The sequence below is a fragment of the Lontra canadensis genome, unplaced genomic scaffold (genome assembly GCF_010015895.1).
Source record: "Lontra canadensis isolate GAN:19392208 unplaced genomic scaffold, GSC_riverotter_1.0 scaffold8, whole genome shotgun sequence".
Classification (NCBI taxonomy): domain Eukaryota; kingdom Metazoa; phylum Chordata; class Mammalia; order Carnivora; family Mustelidae; genus Lontra; species Lontra canadensis.
This window is the reverse complement of record NW_022631002.1, coordinates 28,908,161-28,923,585: the sequence shown is the minus strand read 5'-3', so window position 1 is coordinate 28,923,585 and position 15,425 is coordinate 28,908,161. Positions and strand designations below refer to the sequence as shown.

The 15,425-nt window shown below is 48.1% G+C and overlaps 1 protein-coding gene and 1 long non-coding RNA gene across 3 annotated transcripts in view; one reads left to right on the top strand and one right to left on the bottom strand.

The window, feature by feature from the left end:
* Window positions 1-11,211, top strand: part of FTO (FTO alpha-ketoglutarate dependent dioxygenase) — a 371,203-nt gene extending 359,992 nt beyond the window's left edge. For both annotated transcript variants that reach the window (XM_032854458.1, XM_032854457.1), the window contains exon 9: window positions 9,388-11,211. In XM_032854458.1, coding sequence (XP_032710349.1) covers window positions 9,388-9,541 — 154 coding nt within the window. In that variant the 3' untranslated portion in view covers window positions 9,542-11,211. The remainder of the gene's footprint in view (window positions 1-9,387) is intronic.
* Window positions 1,905-13,948, bottom strand: LOC116865873. The gene is made up of 3 exons (XR_004382274.1): window positions 13,929-13,948; window positions 4,351-4,352; window positions 1,905-1,989 (listed from the first exon to the last, which is right to left on the bottom strand). It is a non-coding gene; the product is annotated as an uncharacterized LOC116865873 (long non-coding RNA).
* Window positions 13,949-15,425: the final 1,477 nt, after the last annotated feature.

Here is a 15,425-nt window from a genome sequence, read left to right as displayed (position 1 = left end):
CCAAGCGGCCTCAGACTGGATACATATAATCGTCCAGCATAGTTGACCCTTATATTGTTACCCTTGACCAGGTAGAAGTCATGCAGGTTTCAGGTGACCCTATCATGTGACCAGAGGTCACGGGTCAGCAGCTCCTAAATGTTGAGCTGTCAAGGTAGCCCATTCATCACTGTCATTACGGCACTGACAAGCCGACAAATGGACCTGGGGATGAAATTGTTCTCAACCCTCCACCCCCTGGGTTTATACCCCAGCAGTGGGCCAGGCAGTCTCACGTATTAAGTGGTTCCCCTGGCCCGGCAGAGTCCCTGGAGGAAGGACTCCAACAAGAGACCTGTCCTATGTGCCCGACCCCAGGAAGTCACCTGTCACCTGTTGCTTACTTAGGGGGCCAGATCTTGTGTCTGCAAGAGCCAGCTCTGAGTCTGGCGTCCTCTGAAATGGATATGGATATAACATGAGTTCTTTATTGGCCCACGTGTCGCCCCTCCGTGCCCCACTTCAGCATCGTTGTGGTCCTTTGTGGCATATTAATGTGGCGCAGTGTTCTCGCAAACTGGCCTGAAGAGTCACGCGTGAAAATTCATACTGACCAGACCCTCCTCTCTGAAGGGTCTGACCTGGGTCTAAGCACCTTTGGAAAACCATATTTTTAACAAAGGCCGAAAGTGATCCTTTTGGTGTTGGTATTTTGGAAAAGTGCAAAGATCTTGAAGTTTGGAGTCAGGCAATTTTGCCAAATCCTGACTCTGTCCTTTGTTTGGCTGTGAAATCTTGGATGAATTAGTTAATCTTCTGGGCCTCAGTTTCCCTTTGGAGGACCAATGTTAATTTAAATAGCTGTATAAAGTACGTGGTACTTGTTATTTGTTACTGGCTCTTTGTAATGTCTTTGTTCGCATTGCTACTATCCCTCTGATCTGAGAAGAAATGACACTGGAGGAGCATTGGCACAAGATAGAATTTCTTCTATCGTTCTCTCCCACAGCAGCAAACACGATCTGAAGTTTTTAGACAAGGAGAGGGTAAGGAGATGTGAGGGTTACACAGTGTCACTGCATGGATTGGAGGAGACAGCAGACATTGGCAGTAGAAAGGGAAAGGGCATGGCACTCCTGGGCCTGAAAGAAAGCATGACCATGGCCTTGAGCCGTTCCATCACCAAAATGTATCTCTGATTTTTATACCAGCAAGAGGCTCTTGTGTCCCATGTCTCTTCATCTCCTAACCTCCTGCAGGTACTAACTGGTCACCTTTATCCTTACCCCTGAGTCTTCTCCTCTTTGGTGAGGCTTTGCCATTGGCCAGAGGAGCTCTTAGCAGTGATTAGAGTGGAAAGAAGCCTTGGTTTGATGAGCCAGAGGGATGGGGAAACCCTTATCAAAGGAAATTTCTCCATGGAGTCCCGAGTTAGAACTCTAAATGTTTTGTGTGGTTTGTTTTTCAAACATAACCAAATCAACAGAATAAAACCCAAAACCCTGATAATCATGGTTATTGGGCTATAATAGTATATTACTGTGCTCTTACAGAGAAATCATAGGTAGTAGAAGAATTGGGAATCACGAAAACCACGGTTTATATGGAAAATGCCTTTTGAGTTCCAAACAAAGGTGGAGAACACAAGTCATTTCCAGGAGCTGGGCTGTGTCCTGTGCTGTTCCCTTCTCTTCCCAGTGTGTATACGGTATGGACCCCAGCGCGGTGTTCCATGAATATGCCGACTGACTGACTAAGACATAAACAGCAGGCTTATCCACGCTGAATGGCACAACAGTTTCTGGAAAAATGGCTAGATGGCCATGTGGCTTGATGGCGTGGCATTCACAAGCATGTTGGAGATACTTGATTCTTAACACACCTCAGCAGACTATGCTCTTAGGCTCTTCACATCTTTCCTGAAGTGTAAACTCCAGATAGATTCTTACATAACTAGAAGTTAAGCCAAGCCTTCTCTCTCAAGTGGTCATGGTTGAAAAATACTACCGACTAAAAACGTACATTGACCTGGAAAAAAAAAAAAAAAAAAAAAAGCTGACCCGTGGGCCAAAGTTTGGCTTTTCCTCACTCTGATGTGTGCTGTCTTTACTAATCTGGAAACATTAACATGTGGTACAGAGGCAAGAGGTTAAAAGCCTTTCAGAGAGAAAGTGAACACGTCCTTTGTTGAAATTCATTTAGCCATTGGATTTGCTTAGTAGTTCTGCAGTGGGTAAACTGAGTTCTAGCAATTTAAGAAGCCGATTTTCTAAAGCCAGCTTTGTCAAGGTAGAGTGTTACGGTAGATACGACAGGGCTGCTGTTTGTTTTCAGAGAGGCCCACAGTGCCGTGATGGCCACAACAGAAGGTCGGAGAAGACAAATTATAAATGGGTTAGCTCACTTCTCTTGAAAGGACTTGGCGCGTCAAGTGGAGGTTATTAGAAACTGGACTACATACTCTTCTTACCACTGACGAAGACAGATTATTTGGAGCAAAGCGTAGTGAGACCATGAGAAACAGCCCAGTGAGGAGTGGCCACTGACTCAAGGTCCGATCTAAAATGTCACGTTCAAGGTAGACCTCAAGGAGAGTCAATGACGTGTGCAAATCCCCAAGTTTGTACATAAAGTACCCGTCAGGGATTTAGATGGGACAGTATATGAAAAATACGTGGGTTTGAACACGAGAATCCCCCTGTGGGAAAAGATGCTCTCATGGTCCCAGAGAGAATGGGAAAAACAGAGAAACTCCGTCCCCTCTGTTGGTCTCCTGCTTCCTCCAAGGCCTAAAAGCCCATAGCAGAGCTGGTTGCCCCCATTATCTCATTATTTCCCGCTGTTTCCATGCTGATCCCGCCAGCTGGGTTTTGCAACTAAATGTAGATTTGACGTGAGGCCATACCAGTGTGGGCTGCATGAGGGAGGCCTCCGAGGCCTTCCATGCTGGCTTGTGTGGTTAGAGGGAATGCGTTCTGCTGGGGCTGGTAGCCTAAGACAGACTCCTGCTCACCAGCCAGAGTGACCGTCAGCTCCTCATTGTAAATTACAATTCTGGAGAAGACTCTGACTTGAAGAGAAGTGCACTTTTTATAGTTCACTGGGTATTTTCTGGTGAAGTTGTGAGTTTAAATCACTCCAGTCTTTAGAAGCACGAGCTCTTTCATTTTTACTTCTAAGCGTTACGAGCGCCTGTGGCCAGCATTGCATAATCAGCCGGGTTTTAAAAACAGGACCCGTGTCTGTACAGAGAGGAAAGGGATATTGAGACATAATTATACATTTGTGCGGTATTTTACCTATTTTAAAGGACTTTTATGGACATATTTGATTTTATCTTTGCATAACCCGGTGAAGCAGAGAACCATTGGCTTCATGTAACAGCGGAGGAAAGGAAGAGGTTGAGCGATTTTTCTCAAGGTCACCCCGGGAATATAATTAGAGACAGTTTATGCCCCTAAAAGATGAACATGTGTCTTTCATTTCTCCAGACCGTAGATGCTTATGCCGTAAGAAACGCCAAGTCGTCAGAGCGCAAAGGAAGCTTTGTCAGTAGTTTGCTGTGAAAATAGTTCTAGAACTTGAAGGAAAAAAAAAAAGTTTTTCTCTTCCTTTTCCCTAAAATGGTGTGGAATCTCCTGGATATCTAAATGTGTCAAGAACAGCTAAACAGTCAGGGAACGGGGCCCGTTTTAGTCCCAAAAGAAGCGTGTGAGATTGATGGAACGTGCTAGAAGGGGAAGCCAGCTGGATGCCCAGGCCAGGCCCAGACCTTGCTCCCACACACCCCCCCTGATCAACCATGGGTAAGGCAGCCCTCACTCGAAATGGGGATCAAATACCCACCTCACCTGTCTCTCTCAGATTGTAAAAAATCAAATTAAGGCAGTGCTGTATATTCAGCGTCTTTTGTTTAAACAGCTACAAAATATAATTGTTTTAAGCAGGAGTTACTCTTTGCTCTCCTGTTTCCCATTAAAGAACTCCCTCTCTGGAGTTTTTCTCTTGTCTCCTCAACAGGGTTTGCCTGGTAATATGTCCCTATGAAGTTCTCGGAATTCTGTTTTTTTGTTTTTTTGGTTTTTTTTAAGCTTGCTTATCTTGATGATTCTCTTAGTAAGCATCCTCTCTCTTGAAATCTTTATCACGTCACCAAGAGTTATGGAAATGTTACCTGTCCTCCTTTATTTGTTGCAAAATTTAAGGACAAGGAGGAAGACCGTATATGTTTTCTTAAAATCAATGGCCAGCACATTACTGTAAAACCTATTGATTAAAAACACAAAGTATAATGTTAGTCATTTAGTCTGTGAAGTGGTGCAATAAGGGAAGAAATTTATCCTTTGACTTTTGCATTAACCTTTTATTGACTGCTTGCATACCCATAATTAACACACACTTTAGCTAAAGTGGTTAATTTTAGCATGGCGACCAGTGTTCACTAATGTGGCCGCCATCCTGATCGCCCAGATACACGTGTGGCCCTTAGGGAAATCCGGGGCGCAGAGGCACCATGTGAGTCACACCTGTGGGGAGAGAAAAGGGACCAGCCTGCTACCGGGCCAGCCAATGGGACACCTGTCAGTTGCTTCCCGTTAGGACACCAGGTCATTTAGGGAGAACCATTCCTACGTAGCCAGAGTTTTGGGGGGTTGGTTCATACAGTTCTTGGAATCTCGGAATAATGTGAATTTGGGAGGGAGAGAGATGACCTGTATATTATTTTCCTTTTCTCCCTCTGTAATGCTTCATGAAAGGGGCAGGGCTTTCTGGGTAGATCCAAGTCTATTTGCTAGCCAGAGAAGCATGGAAAATAGGATTTGCTTTAGGATGGGAATACAGAGGACAAGATTGAAAGGTAAAAAGAGAACTTTCTTACTGTTAGGTGGGTCCGGAATGATCTGCTGTCCTAGGGAACACTGAGTTTAGGAGAATTTTTTTTGTAACTTTCTTGAGAAAAGTCATCCAGCTGTGGTCATTGAAACTGGCTTGTTTGCATGCAGAGACCTATTTGGAAAACACCAGCACACCCTTGTTTTCTGGATAGGAATTTGTCCCAAATAGAAATACAATTGGAACCAAAATCAAAAGCCAGTATTTTCCGGCTTTCATACCCAGATGATCCCTGCACACATTCTGCTGTGTCAGCAGCGGCATCTCAATTTGGAGGCAGGACCATCCACATATCCTTGGCAGGCAGGCCCGTGGCAACAGACGTTGTAGTAAAAAGCAGGGAAGTAACTGACAGGTGGGGAGCATGGCCAGCATGTCAGCCAGGCCTCTTTGGTTGCAAGTGACAGGAAAACCTAACTCAATCATGGCTATGGAACTAAAAAATTCTTTTTTTTTTTAAGATTTTTTTTTTTAATATATTTGTTTAACAGTCAGAGATCACAGGCAGGCAGAGAGAGAGGGGGAAGCAGGCTCCCCGCTGAGCAGAGAGCCCGATGCGGGGCTCGATCCCAGGACCCTGAGATCATGACCTGAACCGAAGGCAGAGGCTTTAACCCACTGAGCCACCCAGGTGCCCCAAGGAACTAAAAAATTCTAAGCATGCCTGACTTCAGGTGAGGATTGATCCAGCTACAAACAATATTGCCTAGGACCCAGCCCCTTGCTGCACCAAGCAAAATGACTGTGGCTCTCCCAGACAGTGCATCCTGATAGCTCACGGGAGATAAGAAAGGCTTTTCCCACAGCTCCCACATCAGTCCTCTGGTTTTGCTCTCGCTCTTGCCCTAGATCAGGTCATATGCCTCCCCCAAAACCTCTTCCTGTAGCTGGGAGAGTGGGAAATACTCATTAGGCTGAGCTGGCTGTAGCAGGGGAGCCAATCCCACCCAAACCACGTGGCCAGGCACGGAGAGGGGATGGATTTCCCTACCGGAAAATTACAGCCCTCTTGGTAGGGACAGTAGGGATAGACAGCCTGCAAATGTGTGCCACGGTCAGCATTCCTAAAACATGACCTAAGAGAACTTAGGGCCCCTTTATCTTGCAAGGAACTGTAGAGTCTGTGTGCTAAGAAACAATCTGACTTTCTTCCCTGTAAATGCCAAATCAGTCTGGAAGAGCCACCTGTTCAAAAGTCCGACAACGGCACCTTTTACTAATTCTAGGTCTTCGGGAGCAACAGTTGAGTCTTTTTGAGTCGGAGCATTTGAATCTGTCTCTGGGAGGCTGTAGGAGCTTGACTACCTAAGCCTCAGCGTCCAGGCCTATCATGTGGTGTGGGACTCAGACGCAGGCGCAGTGTGATTCGAGCCAGAAAGAGTGGCTTCCGTATCTCTACAGGGATGACAGGCAGCTCTAGTCTTGGCATTATCATCTGTCCGTCACTAGTCCTCGTGGTAGAAATAACGGTGGCAATGATAATATTTAATATCTGTTGAGTGCTTACTCTGTGCCAGGTGCTGTTCTAAGCACCCTGCATGTATGTATTCATTTATCCTTCCCAACACCCCGTGAATACTGTTATTCCCATCATCCTCCTCATCATCATCCTCACTCCCACCGGACAGGGAGTTGAGGCTCCGCTCAGCAAGGGTGAGAAACCAGCCTGAGATGTCCTTTCCCCACACAGCAGCAGGTCCCAAGTTCGCCACGACGCTTCAACCTCCCTCCTGCCCCATCCTAGGAGATGAGCCAAAAGGAGGCAGAATGAGTGATTTGAGCAAGAGGAATTGAAACTGAAAAGGGGCGGGGCACCTGGTGGCTCAGTCGGTTAAGGCTCTGCCTTTGACTTAGGTCATGATCCTGGGGTCCCAGGATCGAGACCCATGTCAGGCTCCCTCCACACTCAGCGGGTAGCCTGTTTCTCCCTCTCCCTCTGCCCCTCCCATGCTTGTGCTTTCTCTGGCTGTTTCTCTCAAATAAAAAAAATCTTAAAAAAAAAAAAAAAAGGAAAGAAAGAAACTGAAAAGGGGCTACGCCTTCAAGCCATCCTCAATCCCTTCTCTTTCGGTTCTGCAATCTGGCATGATATGGAACCAGACACTAGGATTTGAAACAGGGGGTGGCCATCTTCCCCCGTAGGTAAGGCATCACCCGAAATAATGAGTCCTCTGCTGGGGCCCCGTCACTACCTTTCAGTAGATTTCCTTTTGGAAATCAGCAAGGAACATGGGGCATTAAAAGAAGTTTGAAAGTGACCTTGAAAGCTGTGAATTCAGAGCAGGAAGAGACCCCCACAAAGGGTTCTCCCTCCAGCCCAGAGGGAAACCAGTGACAGTAGCCAGCCCCTTAGCCTCTCAGGTCCTGCATGGAAAGAAGTCATTCCCACACCAGCCTGGCCCTTCTTTGGGGGGCAGGAAATCACAGAGCAGCTGGACCCAGAGGAAAAGCTCGGGGTTGGGGTGGGGGCGTATACAACAGGGCATAAGCAAACCTCTGTGGCAGGCTTTCCTATTTTTAATACTTTCTCAAAGCGATGGGGCAAACCCATCTGACAGGTGAAAAAGCATCTCTATTGACTTTTTACAAACCTGATGATATTCTAGGTGGATCGACACTTATCATAGGCCTTTAATCTGCCAGCCGGGATAATGTGTGCGCAGATAATTTATCCGCTGAGAGGTTGAGCTGCTCAATTTGGAATAACTTTCCCTACCTAGTAAATTGAGCATTACCCTGTGATTTCGAAGCAGAGAGAAAGCACAATTTGAAAAGCTTTGCCAAGTTCCTTTGTAATTAGTCGCAGCTCCCCCTGAATGTTAATTTCCCTCCCTCCCCTTCCTGTGATTTAGAGACTGTCTCTGGAACCACAGAGACGCAGCCTTAACACCAGGGCAGCAAGAGGCACCGTCCCCAACACCTATCACCAGGTCGTCTGCAGAACACACCCTCTGTTCTTCGGCTCTGTGTGGGGCTTATCAGTGCAAACAGTTTAATATTTATGCTAAGAGGATTGTCAAAAGCAGCTTCTGTTGCTTTAATTCTTGTTTTAAATAAATAATGAGAACATTTAAACACATTACTCTTCTTGGGGCCCTGAGGTCAGCTAATCTTATTATTTATGAAGTGATGTGGTACATAATAGTACTTAGTGCATGTTAACAGACGCTATTATCAGGGTCTGACGCGGAGAGCTGAAGATATATTGGAATGTTATGTGTAATGTACGACGGATTGAGTGCAGAGGATGCCGGTAGAGCAATTAACCACACGAGAAAATAGGTATAAAGTTGAAGTATGTTTTCCCGTGGGGATCCCCTCACCATTAATAATTCCCCAGAGAAGAGGATGTCTTTTCGTTAGGAACCTTCCCTACCATCAGGCTCGGACATAGGATCGGGATAGTCTGTCCTTTGATGTCTTCAGAGTTCGTCCTCCACAGGAGATGGATCGTGGCGGTGGCCACTTTTGAATTGATTTCGAGAACAATGTGGAGAAGCTGGGCGTGGGGAAGAACTCGTACATCTCTTTCTGGTGTACTCCTACTATTTCTTCCGGTACACAGGCTTCCACCGCCGTGTCCTCCAAGGGAGTAGGGAAACTGTTCATTTCTTATCGCCATTTGTGTTTCATTCTCTCTGATCCTCATTTTTTCAGACGAATAAAGCTAAAGCCACTGAGCTTTCCCTGACCAATTTTAAATAAGCTGGTCTCTCTGAGAGGTCGATGCCTGCCAAGCTGGGGATGATGCCGCCCCAACTTTTTTCCTACAAGGCTATAATTTAGTTGCATATGATAATTAATTTCTCTACTATTGATGAATAATCCATTTAATAAAAACTGTGATTTAAGTGTTTTCCTTAGGGAGTAACTCTGGCTAGCCTTTTAATTTAATTTTGTGGAAGTTTTCCCCACCTATTCATCAGTGGAAATGATTATTAACCTCTATTTGCATATATCCTTATAAATCCGTCTCTCCTTGGAGTGCCTTTCTCTGGGCACAGCAAGCTGGGACACTTGTGAATCTCTAGAATCTCCAAAGTCAATCCCGGCCCGTAATATTGTTTAATCTATTCTTGGACGTTTTAATGCAGTAAATTCAATTTAATCTTTCCCAGTAATCTAGTAATACATCGAAATCCCACAAACATTTAAATCTGATAATGGCTTAATCACACACTTTAAATAACAGTTGAGATAATGAAAAAATAATTCACCGTTTTAAAGGCAGAGTAACTGAATTTCCCTGGTGATTGGCTTCTGTGAAGCCACTAGAGATAATACGAAGCTGGGAATCGAAAAAAGAAAAAGAAGTTCCAACGCTATGAGGAACAGCTCTTCTGTCTTCTGAACACCTGCTTTGTGCCCGGTGAGCGCCGCCTTTCATTTCATCCTTACCACCACCTCGAAGCACTGTCTTCGCAGTGCTTGGCGGTGTCGTTCCAAAATGCCCGTGAATTTGGGTCTTTCCGGAATTTCTTCGCCTGGGTTAATTGCCTCTTCCTACTCTTCCAGGTGCCAGTCCCAGATTGCCCGAACCTTACCTGTGGATCAGAAGCCAGAATGTCGGCCGTACTGGGAAAAGGATGACCCTTCGATGCCTCTGCCATTCGATCTCACAGACATCGTTTCAGAACTCAGAGGTCTGCTTCTGGAAGGAAAACCATAGAAGGAGCACAAGTCTTAGGTGGAGGAGGAAAAGATATTTTTGGCTTCCTTCCTCCAGCCTTGCCGTGGGCTTGGGCAAGGGCAGTATGGGTAGACTTGATTTTAGATTTTAGAACCTGGGTCCCTTTAGAAAGAGTAGGGAATGAAGCCCATGAATGTTAAAATGTTTAAAAATGGCACAGTGTTAGAATCTGATTTGGTACGAAACAAGAACCTGCCCTCCCCCCCGAATACTATTCCCCACTTGGATTTTTCACGGGAGCCATTTCAGCTCCCAAGGGCCCAGGCAGCAGGGGTGAGCCCAGTCTATGGCCGAGCCCAACCCACTTTCCACCTTCCCCAGCCTTTTCAGAAACTCTAGAGTAGAAGGCTGCAAAGTCATTCTAGGGAAGACAGAACCTGGATACTGGCCCCCCTCCATTTCTTACCACGCCCTCTAGAGGCTGTGCTGTCCAATATGGTAGCCCCTAGCTGGGTGTGGCTTCTTAAATCCATTTTCCATCATAATAAAAATTCCGTACCTCAGCTGCTTAATAGCCACACGTGTCTAGTGACTAGTGTATTGGGCAAAACAGATGCAGAACATTTTCCTCATCGTGGAAAGTCCTGTTGGATAACACTTCTATAAAAAGTTTGAGAGCAGGAAATTCTCTTCTCCACTTGTCTGTAGCCGCCATCCCCATGCACAAAAGGAATGAAAAGAGAAGAGTGTCACTGAAGAGAAGCCACTGTCTCTTCTGTAAAAGCCTGAGTTATGAGTTCTGTACTCTGCCCCCTGGGAATGAGGAGGTGTTGGAAATTAAAATACACTTGACATCTGTCATTGAGAAGGATCCCTGAGCTTATGAAAGAGATGCAGCCCTGTTGGCATTGCTTCGTGGATTTAGCCCACACGTGCATTTTTCTGGAATTCTCCCATCCATATGTAATGACAGGTGGGCTCGAGGCCTGAGGAGCCCCAGTGCCCCATCCTGATGACATCTGTCCATTAGAGAGGCGATGTATAGTAGATGTTTAAAACCTGGGCTCTGGCTTTAGAGTGCACTGGCTCTGTGACTTTTGGCGTTTCACTTTGCCTCAGTCTCCTGATCCGTATGATGGGGATACTAAAGGCACCAACTCACAAGGTGAAGAGTAAAGGGACTAACCTAGCTACAGGTGTAGAACAACTCCTGACAAGTAGTTAGATACCCAGTAAATATTAGTATTTTTCTGTATCTGTAAGCTGACCTGATGTAGACGTTGTCCCCTCCTTCCTCTGTCCTCGTGCCGATTTTGTCTCGTGACGCCATGATCTCATCCCTCCCTTTCTGGCTTGGCTCCTGCCCTGTGGTGACCCCAGAAATCGTGGGAGTAGTTCACCCCTCGCCCCAACCCGGGACCTTCTCTTGTAGTGGTTTGCCGTAGTTTGGGAGCTGAAGAACTCTTGTGCTCATTGAGAGACTCTCTCCTGCCCTGAGACTCTCTGGGTTCAAGGTGGCGTTCACGTCCACGTTGCTAACCGCCGAAGCGCCGCGTTACGCAGAGCGGCCAGGGTTTCATGGTCTGGAGACTCGGTTCTCTCAGACCACAGATGAATTCCCCGATGTCCTTAGGCCTCATCGGGAAGAGAGAGAGGAAGTGCGGCCCGCTGGGCTGTCGCAGAGATGACATGAGCTCCGGGACGAAGGGAGCGTGCGGCCACATCGCCTCCGCTGTTGTATTTGGTGCCCGTGCGTGTTCCATGTTCCGTTTCCTGAGGTGCTGATATTTCAGAATTGGGAGGTTTCCTATAAAATAAAAACACGTGTGTTCTCCTTAGAATTCAGAACATCTAGCAGCCCTCGGCCTCCGTCCTGGCATGGTGACGAGCTAGGTAGTGTCTCCTCGCATTCGGGCGGGACGGGAGCCCTCCATGGCCCCTGGTGCTCCCTGTTGTCATTTATCAGCACCCGGCGGACAGCACCCCGCACCTGCTTGCTTGCACCCCTATGTTAGAATAGGTAATCATGTTTAGTGCTTTCCCCGATGTGTGTGTGTTACTCTTGAGCTCTGTTTGTGGCCTACTTGTAGTAATGTGTCTTGTACATCATAAAACATTCATACACAATAAAATTATTAAAAGGCTAAGACAAGAAATTGAGAGAAGGTCCTGCTTGTCTCTGCTTGCACGCTGGTGGGTGGGCCTGCTTGCTTGGCTCAGCTGGGGCTAGGTGGAGATGGTTCTCGAAGACCTCCAGATGGGCCCAGGTGGTGCACCACCATGGTGGGAGAAACCACTACCTACAGTGAATCCCAAAGGTGAGATCTCGTTTTCGCCGAAGAAATGTTGGCTTTCAGCAAGCATGGGCTCGGTGCGTGTGGGGATGATGTGTGCTGTGCGGGAAGCCGTCGTGAAGGGGGTTGCAGGGGGCCAGTGGCCGTCAACTCAGTTTCTGAAGAGCCAAAGGAAGGCCCATTGCCCCTGAGAGCTAGAGGAGGACTTCCCTGGGAACACGGGCCATGTGTGGGGTTGAGGGAGTGGGCAGCCTGGTCCGTGGACCACCCCGAGTCAGTAGACCCCACCCCCGCTTCCTGCCTGGCTTCCTGGCCCCCTGGTTCTAGCGATCTGGGGAGCTCCCTGTGCACTAAGATGCTCCTGACTCCCCCTCCCTTCTGCCCTCGCACAAACCTTGCTTGACCACCTGGCCCCATTCAGCGGGCTTGGGACAGACAGCAGACCAGCGACTCAATAACAAGATGGTTTCAGACAGTTTTAAGTGCCAGAAGGGAGCCCACTGGGTGAGTGGGGGGTGGGACACGGTGTCACTGGGGACTGACTCAGATCAGGTCAGGGAAAGCAGAGGTGATGGGGAAGAGCTTTCCAGGATAGGGAACAGCGGGCACGAAGGTCCTGAGGCAGGAAAGTGCAGCAGGCAGGTGCCCCCTCAAGAATACCAGCGGCCGTGGCGGGAGCAGGGAAACAGGGAGTGGGAGGGACACATGGGGGGGCGCAGGGCAGGGGGGGGCAGGGCATAGGTCTGGTTCCAGACCCCTGAGAAACACCCATGGGTTCTGCGTGGGGTGGTGTTGCCATCTTCTCTGGACTCTCGGGAGTCTCTCAAAGAGCAGATGGTCCGTCCAAAGGCACAGTGTTCTCACTGGGACTCCCACGCCCTGGCCAAGATCTTGGGTTGGGGAGGATGTGCTGGGGGCCCCCCCGGGTACGTGAGGGGGCACCCCGCCCTGCTGCCTCACCCAAGCGGCTCTTGCGGCCGCAGCCTCCCCGACCGGGGAGCTCACTAGACAGAAAAGAGCAGGGTCGTGGCATCGCTTGTGACACAATTTTAGTAATAAGCTTCTAAATCCATCACCAGCTGAATTGAGGGAGGCTGGGAATGAGAGTCCATAGGCCCTATTTAATGGACACCCGACCTTCAGGAGAAGGGTTTTTGCGTGTTTCAGGGGAAGGGTATTTTTGAATGCAACTGATTTTTGTTTTTTGTGGGGTTTTTTTTCCCCCCCTGTTCTAGTTAAGGCTGATTTTACCACTGGGCAAATTGCATACATTTGGATCCATGCCATGCTAAATACTGTTTATTCTGGAGCTCTGTCAGAGGCAAGTGCATGGAAGACAGGGGGATTCTTACTTGAAAAGGCAATTCTCCTCCAAACAGATTGAGCAGGAGAGGAGAGAGCGGGCCAGGAGGTGCTGATGTGGGAATGCCATTTATCCAGTTTGCCTTTGTTACTTTGTGATTAAATGGTATTTTTAATTAAGTCTCATTGAGAGCCATAGGTACCACGGTGGTGAAATCAATTTGACAACCATAAAGGGGGAGGAAAGGCCCAGGAGTGCTGTCGGGAGCGGCTGTGCAGAAGCCGGGCCGCTGCGATGTCGAGGCTGGGGTGGTGAGGGGGAGGGCCTGGAGAGGCACAGGTAATGACTTCCTGCAGGCAGGGACACCTGCGGCTGCTGGGACCCGGAGGCCGGCTTCCCGGCTATCAGGAGAAGGATACACCAGGATCCCTGGTGCTCACCGGAGAGACCCCGATACACTCCTGGGCCAGCTGGGGCCTCTGGGAAAGTGTGCAGGGTCTGATTCCCTGGCTGTCTCTTACCAGGAAGGAGAGAACCTGTCCCCTGCGCCCTGCCTTGTCTCCCTAGCGAAGACGTTCGCGCAGGTTGAAAACTTGTGTCCTCTGCACCCCTATTCTGTTTATCCTGTTAGCATCCATCAGCTTTCCTTCTGATTCCTGGAGGGCAGTCGATGCTCCTGGCTGCCGGCTTCCCCACTTTGAATCCTGGTCCTGTGTGTGACCCTAAGGCTACCATCCTTTCAAACCTTTGTTTTCTTGTCTTCAAAATGGGGATCCTAGTAATGTATGTACCACCTGAGGTTGTTGTGCAGACTTGATACTGTGCATACGGGCGCCTGGGTGGCTCAGTTGGTGAAGCATCTACCTTTGGCTCAGGTCATGATCCCAGGGTTCCGGGATCGAGCCCCGCATTGGGCTCCCTGCTCGGTGGGGAGTCTGTTTCTCCATCTCCCTCTATCCCAGATCAATGAATAAAATCTTAAAAGAAAAAAAGAAATATGCATATTAAGTGCCTGGAGTAATAGGTCTGCAGTGAGGCATGAGCTATAATGTTTATTATCCCAGTTTCCTCTGATAACCGTGGTACCTTTGGGACTTGGGCAAATCCCTTGACCTCTCTGTGCCCTGGTCTTCATGTATGTAACAGGCATGATAGTGACGCCTACCTAGCTCACGGGATCACGCTGTCACCAAAAGCCACGTTAAGTGATTCACATCGTGTCTTGTCCTTCTTGCCGGAATGACATGTGACCGCCTGTATTTTTTCCATTTGCCTCTCTGACTTCTGTTTTTTCCTAGGCAGATGGCATGGAACTTTTTATAAATGAGATCCTATGAAAAATGATTTTCCAGTCCTGCCGTTACTCCAGCGGGATTAGGTCACCCGCTGCAATTTGAGATTTGCTTAAAAAATTCTTGCCATCACCTTCTAATGGATGATCTGTGTACAACAATTGTTTATTGACTCTGAATGTCTGAGCACCAGGGTCAGTCTATTTCAAGGGGAGGGAAGCATTAATTAACTTCCAGCCTGAGACTCAGTGATTCTTTTCCAATGATGCAGTTCATGACTCTGCTTGCATTTACTTTTCATCAGTCCTGAAAGAATCGAGGTAAAATAGTTCCTCCGCACATGTGTGTCAGGCTAAATGGATAACAGCAGATACAGATCTGTTTGCCTGTCTGCACTTGCCTTTAGACAAAATTCATCAATTTTACAAAAGCCACTGACTAAACATGGCACCAAATACAAATGAAGTGGCTTCCAGCACCGGGGGTTTCCTGTTGCTTTTAATCTGGTAAGTGCGGTAGCTTCCTGCGGCTCGATGGGGAGCACTGGCAGAAGCCAACCCTGCTCCACACACGTGGGGACAGGAAGGTCAAGGCCATGCTGCAGGACGTTTAGGAGAAGTCCGGTGATGGTTCTAGACCACGTGCACTCAGAGCCATTCGGACCCGCTTAGTTAGTGACCAATCTCGCTCAGCCCCTCCGCAGCCTTGCTCGGTGTTAAAGACGAAGGACACACCAGGCATCAGCATGCCCTTTAGCGGTGCCCGTTTTCAAGGGCATCCTGCGTGCCCTTCCCAGCCTCTGGGACAAGGAGAGGGTCATCAAGGAGAATCAAACCCCACGGGAGAAGCTTCTCCGCACTGCGTGGCTCACCCCCATGGAGACGGCCTTGGAGGGACTTGGGAATGCTGAAGCCCGTGCATGTGCAAGGAAGCAAGATGATGATGAGTTTGTGAGATCGGTTGGCTTTGGGTGGGCAACGGAAGGATGGGCGTACATTTTCATCAGCTCTCCTCTGGCCAGGCCAGCGTAATGC